This window comes from Crocodylus porosus, unplaced genomic scaffold (genome assembly GCF_001723895.1).
Source record: "Crocodylus porosus isolate Cpor-Errol unplaced genomic scaffold, CroPor_comp1, whole genome shotgun sequence".
Taxonomy (NCBI): domain Eukaryota; kingdom Metazoa; phylum Chordata; order Crocodylia; family Crocodylidae; genus Crocodylus; species Crocodylus porosus.
This window is the reverse complement of record NW_017728943.1, coordinates 32,300,118-32,313,132: the sequence shown is the minus strand read 5'-3', so window position 1 is coordinate 32,313,132 and position 13,015 is coordinate 32,300,118. Positions and strand designations below refer to the sequence as shown.

At 39.1% G+C, this 13,015-nt stretch overlaps 1 protein-coding gene across 2 annotated transcripts in view; it reads right to left on the bottom strand.

The window, feature by feature from the left end:
• Positions 1-468: 468 nt before the first annotated feature.
• The window catches only part of NDUFAF5 (NADH:ubiquinone oxidoreductase complex assembly factor 5), a 15,144-nt gene continuing 2,597 nt past the window's right edge, over positions 469-13,015 (bottom strand). Inside the window, exons 3-12 of one of the 2 annotated variants that reach the window (XM_019549126.1) lie at positions 12,256-12,319; positions 11,936-11,983; positions 11,728-11,831; positions 11,189-11,228; positions 8,918-9,115; positions 5,956-6,016; positions 4,502-4,585; positions 4,075-4,157; positions 3,836-3,930; positions 469-907 (exon numbers count right to left, since the gene is read on the bottom strand). In XM_019549126.1, coding sequence (XP_019404671.1) covers positions 3,850-3,930; positions 4,075-4,157; positions 4,502-4,585; positions 5,956-6,016; positions 8,918-9,115; positions 11,189-11,228; positions 11,728-11,831; positions 11,936-11,983; positions 12,256-12,319 — 763 coding nt within the window. In that variant the 3' untranslated portion in view covers positions 469-907; positions 3,836-3,849. Of the gene's footprint in view, positions 908-3,237; positions 3,931-4,074; positions 4,158-4,501; positions 4,586-5,955; positions 6,017-8,917; positions 9,116-11,188; positions 11,229-11,727; positions 11,832-11,935; positions 11,984-12,255; positions 12,320-13,015 lie in introns of those variants that run through there. The other variant, XM_019549125.1, reaches the window with a different exon arrangement.

The window sequence follows — 13,015 nt, the reverse complement described above, 5'->3', positions numbered from 1 at the left end:
TAGCACTTCTTTCCATTTCTGTATCTTAGGCTCCTCTGTCTGTCCAAGAACCAGAGCTTGAGCAGGGCAAGAACTAGTCTTCTGAGGCTAGATCCATAACCGAGTGTGGCAGAAGACAGATGGCACAGAGATATCCACCTAAAGGAAAGCACCTCTCCACGAACTGGGAGATCTAGGTTCTAGGTCCTTTTCAGCCTCGAGATTCAAACCCTCATTTACTACTTCCAAGCCACCTATCCTCAGCCTCAAGCACTAGAACAGTAGGATCACTCCATCCTGATGCTGTGAAAGATGGGCCACCGGGTGGCCAGGAATGCAGAAGCTGCTGGGCCAGCAGAGCAAGCGATCTATGCATTCTCGCATGAAGACACTGCCACGGCATTATATAACAGCTGGGCAGCAGCACCCTCCTCATCCGGGGGGTTACTGAATAACTGTGACCACAGATGCTGTATTATGAACTGCACATTAATTAGGTCAGTATTTAATTTTCATATTCAGGAAGGGAAAGGGTAGGGAGAATAGGGACACCAAATTTCCTGCCTAATTGCTTTGTTCTTCCCACTAGCAGTGCTCTGCACAGTACTTCATTTATTCTTCCCCTGTTGTGTGATTCCCAGTGTTCCTCTTCTATATGCTCAGAAAGGAAACTGCTCTTCAGGTGCTTTTTACCCAATGATGTATGCTTTCCTCTCATTACTGAGAGCACATTCTTTATCTCCTTAGAAGTTAGGAGGAGAGGGCTTCCAGCATATTTCAGTTTGCTTCTACCTATGTGTTGATTAAATGCTTGAAGAACAAGGCACAGTAGGAACTAGTCTCTAATTAACATTTACACATAACCACATTCTTCTTCCTTCTCCTCACTCTCTTCACACATCTGAGTCACAGCCAGCAGCAGAAGTGCCTGGGAAAAAACTCAAAAGTTTAGAGAAGGCACATGATAGATGCAACAGCATGAAAATAAATTCATAAAAACATCTTCAGGAAAGATGACAGTGGCTTTGAGCCTGGGGGGAATTGTGTCATTCTGAATATAGACACATCTAAGGAAAAAAAAGTGTGACCCACACTAGGGAGTGCTTAATCATGTGTTAGCATATAGCCATTTTAAGCATTGAACTGTGTGCTCACACTGCTGATACAATACTGTTGACAGAAAAGGCTTTACCAATGGATTTTGCTAAAAAAAAAGATGGTGCTTTGGTACTTCAGGGTATGGAGTATTTAAGGGGCTGCCTAAGATAAGTTGCTTGGCTCCTAAAGAAGCATGTTCTCATTCATAATACTAATATTTTTGGTCACAGCAGTCAATGTAATTTCAAAAGCAGAACTGACAATAAACAGCACTGATCCCCTTGAAGTTAAAATAATGTAATGAAATATCCAACCTTCCTTTAGTTAATACAGACAGGTACTTCAGCATCTATATTCAGATCTGCAGGAGCCAAATTTGCTATGATCAGAGTTAGGTAAAATTCTCTACTCTTAGGTGAAATTCCCAGGATGGCTGCAGGAACAGAAACCCCCTTCTTCCGCCCCCTCCCCCAAACCCTATTGGAAACAGAACCTGTCAAATAGAGTCCTTTTAGTGGAAAAGTTTATTTCTGGCTGCAGTTCTCTATTCAAGCCTGACATGCAATTATTTATTTTGCCAGGGAGGTCAGTTTCCACTGTTTTTACAATGTCAAGAGTCATTAATGGCTAGAGGCTGACTTGAAAATGACTACACAGAATTTAAAACCATTCTACTTAAATAGTCCTTTATACACAGAACAGACATGTCTGCTAGTTTGGAGTGTGCAATACTATTCTGTTGAATGCCCCCTACTGGCTTAACTTATTACAACAGGTTCCTTGAATTTTCACTGAAGACATTGCCGGCACGACAATATCAGACTATGACAATGCAATTTAAGGCAGAGAATGCCAATATGTAAAAGCTTGATGCCAGGCTAGTCCTAATGTGCATATGTTCTATTTTGGATGACTGCTTATGTTCTTCACTTGTACTATCCTAGATCTGCAATGCAGTGTTGGGACCATTGTTGCAATATTTCACCCTTCTTTTCAGAGTCAGGAACACATAAAGTTATAACAGTTTGTTAATGTTTCTTGCCATAACTGACCAAACATAACAATACCTAACTTAGCATGGTGGCAAGGCTAAATCAAAAGGGTTTATGAAACAGAAAAAGGTCAAGTTCATGTTATTCAGCTGTTTGGCAATAAGAAAAAAAAAAGCCAGTCTGTGGCTATTTAGTAATCTGAAATGACATTTATACTTTTGGACAAGTATCTACCACCTTTGCAAAACTTCAGAAATGACTAGTTGTTGTCCAATACAATGCAGCAATATGACTCAGAATAATTGGCCAAGAGCTATGGGACCATATGGAGGAACAGGAGTGATAAAGAAATACCCACCTGCAAACACTTCCTGTTTAATGTAGAATCTATAACCTTGACAAATCCAAACCAAGGTAGCTGCCTTGTAGTCAACTGTCTCCCACCTGCCATTCTTTTTAAAGTGATCTGGGAGTGGGGGGAAGAGGAGGAGGGGAAGACAGGATGATGACTAATTGCCATAGACAGGACACATGAAGCTACCAAGGAAAATCCTGTTAACTGAACTGAGGCATCCCCCTTTCCTGATGTCAGCAATACTACACCACTAAAAGGCAAAATTTCTGACCACAACAGACATTTAGAGAGACAAAATTAATCTCTCATGTTGAGCCTTCAATTTGAGATGCATATTGGAATATGAATATCATTAGTTCCCATGAAGGACTAATTTAGTGTGTTTAAGACCCCTTTCAACTATCATAGGAACATGATGTGGGTCACCTTTGGACTGGTATCCTTTTGCTGTCTTTAACGCATCATTTCCTCCATGCTTACTTCAACCAAAATCTTACACAAGTCTCCAGGTTGAAGTCATCTGGGAAGATAGGCTCTCATATCTTGATGTTTTCCCTGTCCTGGAGCAGCATTTGGGTTAAGACTGCATCTTATCCTGACCTTTTTGTTAAGAATTTGTTTTTAGCATGTTGGAACATGAGTAGGGGTGCAGGGTGCAGGTTGATAGCACCGCCATGCTTCTCAGATCCAACTCTGCTCAAATCATCACATGAAATATTAGACTGGCAATTTCACTTGACTAGTACTTTGATGCAGTGGTGCAGCCTGCTCCCATTTCTTCCTGAGACCAATGACGCCAGAAAACAAACAGAATCTTAAATAAATAGCGTTTAATTGTAGAGAATTTTAAGCAGGATCTCTCAGGCAGGCACTCTCTTTTCAGGAGTTACATTCTCTTCTTCACTTCCTTTCAGATACATGTCATACATGAGACTTTCAACAATTGTTGGAAATGCTTCTACCTGCAGAATGAGATACACACGAAATTAGATCCAAACTAATTCGACTTGAAGTAGAATCTTTTTGATGACTTTTTCTCTCCTTATTTTTGCAACTGAAAGACTTGTTAACAACCATATACATCTCTTTGTGTACCTTGAGCATGTACAAATGCTTACAAAATGTTATTTTCTTTGGGACAATCCTAAATGCTTAAAATGTAGAGAAAGTTTTATAATTAATGTCTACAAAAAAGCAGAGAGTCTCCTTTCAGTTAATGTATTGATAAAATGTTTTGACAGAAACTTTAATAAACATGATGTTATCTGGATGAAGCATAGGAATTAAAAATGTTGAGTGCCTTGAGTGTAGTTAATTTATGACCTCTTCAAAACAAAATAACAGTAGACACTGACAACTGTAGAGTCTATTTTACAACGCAATATTTTGTAAAAGGTCCAACACAAGTCACCTTTTGATGATCAGCTAATTTTTCCCCCCTGAAAAATTTATTTTTGCCAGATCTCCAAGTGACACTGTTGCAGAACCTCTCTGGGCTGGCCTTGCCTGAAAGAAAAGAAACTGGGGTGAAGACTTAAGTTCAAAACAATTCAGAGAGTCACTCAGTTGTCTAAAACCAGACACATGTATCAAATGACACATAAGAAATAAGAGGGGGAGGGGGGTCACAGCATAAAAGTTTCAAGTTACCTGCGATTCATGGAATTTCCAGCCTATCATGTAATAGACCTGAAATGTGGCAGGTACGGAGCCATCACTATTTCCATACATTTCTGTTAAAAAAGAGAAAGTATTACAAATTATGCAAGAATTGAATACGAAATGTTAAATGTAACGTTTCTTGCTGCAAACAACTCTTTTACAGAATTTCACAATACAGGAAATCTTTTATGTTTTAATTGTACAAAAGTAGAGAAAACAAAAGACAGTATTCCAAACCATGCAAAACGTCCATGTAATGCAAGTCTTGTAACTGTAAGCCCTTAAAAACAATTTGTTTTACTCGTGTTCAAGAAAGATAGTAAAACAATGCAGCCCTGAGAAAGATCAAAAAACATGGAAAAAGATGTTCATAGACCCATCCAGACTAAGTTAACTACTAAACGTTTGTTTTTACCTTGATATATTGCTGCTGCTGCCAACATAGTTTCTCTGTGCAGCAGAGGTTTTCTATTCCAAGAGCAGTTACTCTCCCCCATACCTAAAAATAGGTTTCAGCTTTAAAAAAAAGAAGATATAGCATATACCATGAGTTTTAAATTTCAGTGCATTAGCCACACAACTTTATATTAATCCAAAACAGATACAAAATTCCTCAGATCTCACAAGAGAAAGTTACAGCATACAGAGATTTGATTCAGGGAAACACCTACTTTCTACCCTGCAGGGTATGCCTTTATACTGTTGTAAGCTATTTCACTTTAACTTCCTGGTAGAAGTTATATTCAGACAAGTAATGGTCTTAAGCCTTTACACAAGTAAATTTGGTAGTTTGCTAAATTAATTAACTCTCCATGTGGAATACCGATCCCAAAGTCCTTCCTTCTATTAAATTTATGATAAAAATATCAGAAGCATGAAGCAACTACACTGAAGCAATGCTGATATTCCTGAATAATTACCACATTAAAAACTAAGTTAATTAGGAATGGGTTTTTACCAATGGAAGATAAAAAATGTTTTAAATAAAAGCTTGTGCAATGCTCAATCATTATAAAGGGTGCCCTTCTGCAGCTGCCAAGGGTTCTGGGAGAAATCATTTCAATGAAAACAGACAGAAGCTGTTGATCAGCAGTAAAAGCATGCCCTGTACTTCTCCAAAAACAAAGGCATCTACAAGACTGCATATGAATCATAATTAGTGTACTTGATGAAATGACAGATCTGTGATTAATAGTAGTTAGGCTCTCAAAATGAACTCTCCTGGCTTCCCTAGGAAGGTTCCAGCTCCTGGAATCTCCTGGCTGAGGCAGTCTCTTAGGAGAGGACATGTGAAATCTGTCTGCTTTGCCTTCATGCATATGTGTACATTACACTGCCCATACACAGGTGCTAGGGGCAACTCAGCAGAGAGAGAGAAAGCTGACCCAGCTGCCTGCAGGAAGAGCATTAAAGAGAAGGGAAATTTCATAGCATGCTGAGATAACAGGATTTTGGCTTTTGCTTCCCAGCACAGACTCCACAGGGAGACGGTAATCCCCTGGCCCTGCAGAGCTCTGAAAAAAGGTAATGCTTCCTCAGGGGAAACATAAACACAGAAACCAGAGAGGGAAAGCAGCAAAGTGAAATCTCTGTGGGGAAAACAGATATAATTGTACAATGGTGGTTTAACTGAATATGTATTCATCAAATATAAAAACTTAGGTGTTCCGAGACCAGAATGAGTAATTTCTCCTAGAAAAATATTTCAGAACTCTCCCATGATAATAGAACTTTTACAGAAAACCATGTCTGCACTTAAGGAAAAAGGCACCACCTATGCTCTGCCAAGCATAACTCATTATACAGCATTGCTGAGAAATCAAGATTGAGAAACACACTAGCTTTTCTTGGAGGAAAAGAAATACTTGCCTTGCAAGTCTTCCATGAGCTCAAACATCCCTGGATAGTTTACTTGAATTTCATCAGTATCCTAAAAAAGTTCAAAAGCTTAGTTTTTGAAGTGTATCTACATTAAAATAAAGTTTTCTAAACAATTCTAATATTATAAAAGCCTAAGTCTGTCTGTCCGTAATGCTTTATTTGCATTCTGATTGACTGACGGAAACAGCCAATCGGAGTGCTCCAAGCATGGGGTAGTGCTGCTATGATTCCAAAGCTGCGCTGAAGACCGCACAAAGGGTGGGGGAGCCAAGGCCAACGCTGCTCCCTGCAAGCCCTATCAAGAACCGGAGAGGGGGTGGGGAAGCTGGGACCAGCAGCGCTCCAGGCAAGAAGCAGACCAGCAGCAGCATGGAGTTATGTGATGGCACCCTAATCCCAGCCCCTTACCCCATCATTCTTGATGCGCAATAGACAAGTTAGCAATAAAAACAGAAAATGAGTAAAATAAAAGTTTGTGTTTCATGCAATATAACTATGCTTTAAAAAAGCCTATATATATTATATGTTAATTTCCCAAGGGCAACCATTCTGTTCAGTTTAAAGTACCATCATCACTCAAATCAAAGTGGAGAGGAGACACACAGCAGTTAAGGGTTAGAGTTAATCCCTCAAATTTTTGCTAATGGTTAAATCCTCACATAAGTGCTCTGTGGGTTAAGCAAACCGAACAGTGCTCTATTGGACCTTTAGGGTAAATTAACTTCATTTAATCTCATTAACTATAACTATGCTGAGATCAGATGTAGTCCTCTCTGTCAAGAAAAGATCAACCTGCCCCTTTCAGAAAGGAAGGGGAAAGATCTTTCTTAGGATTCCCAAGAAGCAGCTTTATTTGTTTTCCCTCTCCTGAAAGCCAGTCCTAGTGTGGCTTCACAAGGGGCAAGCCTCTGGCTTTGAGACCCTGGCTCTTTTTAGTCCCTGGCTTCTCCAGTGATCTGTAACACCCTCACCACTGGGAGCTCCAGGGAAGGGAGGATGTTGTTTTCTTTTTTAAAAGAAGAGGGTTATCCGACTGCTGATGTCCCAAGCAGCACAGTAAATGCTGCTTCAAAACAGAGTCCTTACTATACCATTCCAGGTCCCTTTGTTCTCACTCAGACTTTAATCTGTCCACCCTGGGACCTTCTCTGTCTGTCAACCTCCTCAGAGCTTCATTCATTCTCCTCAGCTTTAGTCAGCCACACTTGTAACAAACAAGTATAAAATTATAGCCTTAACCTGGGGTCAACACTCACCCAATACAATGAAACATTAAATCATGGGGAACCAATCAGGCAGGCAGTCTCTGGGCCCTGCTGCCAGGCCCAGACTGCTGTCTGCCCCAGGGTGAAAAGGCCATGTAGGGCTGCGTCCACACATGTGGATGTTTGGTTCCCCAGGGAGAACTAGCAGCAGTGCACCTTGCGTCACTGCTGCTAGTCCCCAGGGAACGCTTGTGCTATGCGCACTTTGGTGTGTGGGAAGTTACCCCGGGGGCAACAGGGGAGGCTGGGACCAGCACTAGGCTGGCCCCAGCAGCCTTACCTGGAGTTCTGGGGGCCTCTTAGGGCTGTAGAAGTGGCAATTCTGCTGCACAGAACCTGGCTGGCTGCTGCAGTGTGGCTCCGGCCGGCCCAGCTCCACTTTTGAGTGACATGCACTGCATGTGCATGTGCTACACCACTTTTTTCCCCACTGGGTCCAGGGGTCAAAAAAACCCTCTGCACTGCTTGACTACAGCATGGAGAACATCTGAACATGTGGTATGGGGCGCCAGACATGTCTGCGGCACCCCATACTGAATGGCTGCACTCATCTGGATGTGGCCTAGATGTTCTACTTAGAGAACTATTTACAAGCATTACTTACAGTAAAACCTGCCCACATTGAGCCCTGCAAAGTGCTCCTCACTGGAACTGCTAGCTAGAACTTAACCCACTTAGCTTCCTCCATCAGTCTCAAACTGTCATGTTGACAGGACTTTAGAGAACCAACTAACCGATTCGCATCTAGAAAGGAATGAATAGGCAGAAAGTTCAGCACTGACACATTTTTAACTAGCAAGCTAAAACCACCTCCACATCCTGCGCATCTATTTTCATGCATCAGATTTTAAATATCTATGCAAATACATGTATAGACTATTCCAGTATCTACTGTACCCACATTTAAAACTAAGTACATTTGTATCCCATACTTCTAACTTTACAGTTTAACAGGCCTGACATGAACAAGTGACAGATGTAACAATCTACCTAGGTACTATGGAAATAGAATTTTTTTTTGGATTAGGGTTTTTTTTGTGGTTTTTTTTTAAATACATTTGGGGCATGAATGTGGGCCAGCTTATATGAAAATCATACCAGAACATTTAATGCATATGTTTACACAGAAAAGTTGCTAAAGAGCATGAAGGCACTTTGGAGACTTAATTTCAAGGTGACCAACACAAATATATGATGTTTACATGTTTTATGTACACTTTTAGCTTGCACTTGCCACTGTGGCATCAGCTTGGTATTTATGTCATTCCCTGATGCATATTACTGCCAGTCTTTGCGCTTCTTTGGCCTGTGGAGCTTGTAATCCCTCCTCTTCCATTTCTGTTCCCTAGCTTTGACATCACTCCAGTTTAGTCAAGCTAGACTTCCACATGAGTAAAAGTTGATTGCTCATCCTCAAATCAGAACCAGTAGCATCTTCTCCACAACAATTTCTTAAACCATTGACATGAAAATGAGAAGATGTAATAAACCAGTATTTTTCCAAATTGGTTCCCACAAAGAAAACATATCTTTGTTAAAAGTCAAACTATCTGCACCATGAAGGTATGCCATGCCCAGCCTATATGCTCTATTAGTTTCCTACTATACAACAAAACTTGTTTGTTTGTTTTTAAAGAGCAACTTTGATTTTCACAATTGCTACATTCCTCATGGAGATAAATTACCACAGTCAGAGTGTTAAAGCCAGCTCTTCCAAGCAGATGTCCTAAGTCAGAGACAGCAGTGAAGGGAGACACATGTGGAGAAAATCCTCCCTCTCTTTCTAGTTCTGCTAGTTGCAGAGAGCAACGAAGCTCATACAGAGTGTCTCCTCCAAACATGGCACCAATAAATACTCCATCTGGTTTAAGGACTTGATGAATCTGTAATACACAAGGCCTGCTTAGTATTCAAGGTCTAAATTTTAAAAATATTTGGCAATGAATTCTTAAAACATTTTTTCTAGTTAGAAAAGAGTGACTCAATTAAATCAAGCATCTCATTTAATCCTAATCTGACTAGTGAGGAAGTAGGCAAAAGCCAAAGAGCTTTAAAAGATAGATATTCCGTTTCCATTTAGCATTCTAGTTTTAGATCTTTATTTTATACAAGAAATGTATTTATCCTCTTTATTTACTTAGTTTTTAGTAAGCAGGTTATGTGATCTACACTTAGCCATTTGAACTCACCACTGATCAGTAATACCCAGAATCACATTTCTCCAGGATATGTTACACATAGTTAATGATTCAACACAATTTGTTTCCAAAGTACTCAAAACAGCAGAATAAAGTAAGACGAAGTTTAGAAAATACCAATGTTTCAGGTGGTAATACAACGCCAAAAGATTTAAAAGCCAAGTTCAAAAGGCAAAAAAAGTAAGTGTAACTGTCTATTTTCAGGTAATGATACTGTATTTTGTTTTCTGAAACATGATAGTGCATGCATGCTAGACTCTAATACATCTGGCCTTCTGAGGGGAAAATAGGCTGTATTTGTGTGTGTAGCATCTACTAAGGCTTTTGGGTCCACTATTACTGACAAGGCCTCCTCTTTAGATTTGTGACTCCCAAGGAACACATTATGTACAGCTAGAAATCAGATAAGAAGTCAATGCAGGGCCAAGCAAACGTAAGACTCAATATTTTATGTGAACAGAAAACCCTGATTACATCCTGAGCTATCTGTGTCTAATTATAAGTTATAGGAGGATGATTGCTTGTATTTTTACCATACTTTACAGATGAAAGCACCAGAGACATATTAAGAATGTTTTGAATTTTAAGAAGTCAGGACAGCAAAGTTGGCCGCCTTTAAAAAGGTAAGAGCCAAGTTACTACCTGATAAGTTGACTCTGCACTAGGTTTAATCACTAAATTCCAACTTAAGGCCCATAGGTAAAAAGGCTCTCAAATATATTATGTCACGCTATGAACATGTAATGCTATAAGCATAAATGTATGTTTGGGAGTCTCTTGTTTATATAACTAAGTTAAATACATTTCTTCAGTTTGAATCTGACATAAATAAGAGTTTGAATAAAATGTACAAGTGATCCAAGTTGCATGTAAAGGAAGTGGAAAGAGTTTTTGATCAGGTTATTAAACGCCACATTCCATGAAAACGAGATTTTTGATCAAGTAATCAGCAGACAAATGTGACAAGTATCAGCATATGGTTAGCTGCACCAACTTAAGGCTGTTGGTCCCAAAGCATGGAGTCAGTAAAATCAAGATTACAGTTGATCAACATCTGAAATTTTTGTGTTATGTTAAACTGTGACATTTCATTTGGTAAAAATAAATTTTGAAAACAAACATCATTTCAAAGTTCCTTTCAAAACTGGATTCTTAAGATTTTCACTGTGGAAAATTTTGCTGTTTTCCATTTTATTATTTATGCTAACATCATGCATGATAGGGTAGCTCTAGAAAAACACTAATATTGCACAGCAAAACAGAAAAGTAGATATTAAAAAATGCTCATGAAATACTCCAACCTGAACCTCTAAAATATTTTTTCTTGCGGGAAATTGTTGAAACAAACTTGACTTCATAGCATTCTATTCTTTTCTGCTTATCAGAGCCCAAAAGAGTCACTTACGCACAGGTTGGCATTCTATACCTGGGCAAATAGCCCTATATTCACCTGTGCGACTACATAGTTGTGGAGACTGAGCACATACAGTAGCAGCCAGAATATACACGTAGTCCCTGTGGACACCTTGGATGTGCAGAAATTAAGTTAATCAAAACCCATGAGGGTTGCAGTTAGACTTAGGAACAGAAAAGAGAGCCATGTGTGTATCCATTTCTCTCATTTTGTTGCTTAGACGTCCACAATATGACAAGAGTCATTTCAATGTAACTTATCTATGCACACAACTCCCATATACAAAATCATATACTGAAACCAAGGTAGAGTCCTGATAATATGCATCACAAACAATTTCTTACCTCTCTAAAAGCTCTAGGAAGGTCATTCACCCAATGCAAGCTGAAATAAAGTGTGTCAATTTTATTAGGACTTAGTACTATTACTATTTATTAGCAGTAAATAAAATTTGTGAAAGGCAAGAGACTATTGCCATAACAGATATTTCAGAGGACAAAGGAAACAACTATCAACTTTCCTCCCAAAACAAGTTAAAAGTTATGAAAATTTTGTTTATATACAAGACTGTAGATTTTTTAATTTTCTTTTTTTCATTTTTTACAGCTAGAATATGGACTGCTGGGATACTACTCAAAAGGCAGGAAACTACTTGCACATCTATATTTATCCTTAAGAAAAAGTTAATTGTCACATTCCACAAAAACTAACAGCGAAATACTTTAATTATATAATGATTTACTGAATAATAATAATAATAATAAGCAATACTGAGGAAAAAGCCTTTGCCTATATGAAGCCATTTGCCTATTAGTTTGGGAAGAATGCTATCTACCTAATCTGATTTTTTAAAAATAAACTTAGTTGTGTGATTTATACAAACCTTAAACTGCTAACAACAAGTTCAAATGTGTCTTCTCTGAATGGAAGGAATTCTTCATCAGCTACAATACTGACAGTGGGGATTTCAGTTTCCATAGGAGTTTTCTAAATCAGGTTAGAATGAACACAACATTTCAGACTTATTTCTTTTGCTCCACAGCACTGGGGCATTACAGCATGACAAGCAAAAAGGTCAGATGACAACTTACCAATGCGTTCTCTGCAATATCTACTTGCACAAGTTTTTCAACTGTTTCCTAAAATAAAAAAAAAAAAAGATCAAATATTTAGGTTGGTTTATAAAAAGCAGTACCAGACAGCATTGGGGAGCCACCAAAGAGGGAAAAAAGCCTGAGCCTTATCTGCTTATCTCTTCACACTTGGAGCCTGAGCCTTCAAGGCTAGTCATTTTGAACAAAACAATCTAAGCCATAGATAAGAGACTTCTCATTTAAATATATTTTAGATATTAACAACTGTATAAGGGTACAAGTTGCACTATATTTTAGATGTTACCAACGCATAGTACCTTGTTTAAATACTGGGCTATGTAGCCTTTTCCACAGCCAACATCCAAAGCAAGTGGGAATGTTCTGAAAGAATTAATATCCAAATTAAATTTGAACTGCTTTATTTAAAAAAAATTCCTTAATGTTCAATAACTCTTCTTAGTCAACAGAAATTTTAATTAACATATTAAATATCTCAAGTTCTTCAGTCACTCTCCTTCAGCACACATTTACTCATATATCCTTTAATGGCATCTGACCAATTGAACTCCAGGATTATCAGTGACCACTTTAATTTTCAAGAGGTAGAAATCCACTTAAAACTTTTCACACTTCTCTAGCCAAAACATGTGTACGAAATAAAAATATCCAGCACCACCCCCCCCCCCAAAAACACACACACACTACAGAAAATATGTTAAATGTTTTATTTTCTTCTAAAGCGTCTAGGGAGCACTAGCTTCCAAAGTGAGTTAATACTACAGAAATACAACACAATACAGTGCTGTCCCTGGGTCTGGAGTGGATCTACACGTAGTCTGAGGCACATGCCAGACCAGCCCCATGCACAGGGCCCAGGGCACATACTGCACGTAGCACCCCTCTCCACCCCACCAGGCTGCTTCAGGGTAGGAGGCGCATGCAATGAAGAGCCCAGACCAAGTGGTGAGGGTGCCATGTGTGGCAAATACCTAGAACCAGCTCTGCACAGCTGCAACATGTGAAACAGTCCTAGCTCATCTGAAATAAGCACCTTATGTGATGGATCTGGCATGGGGG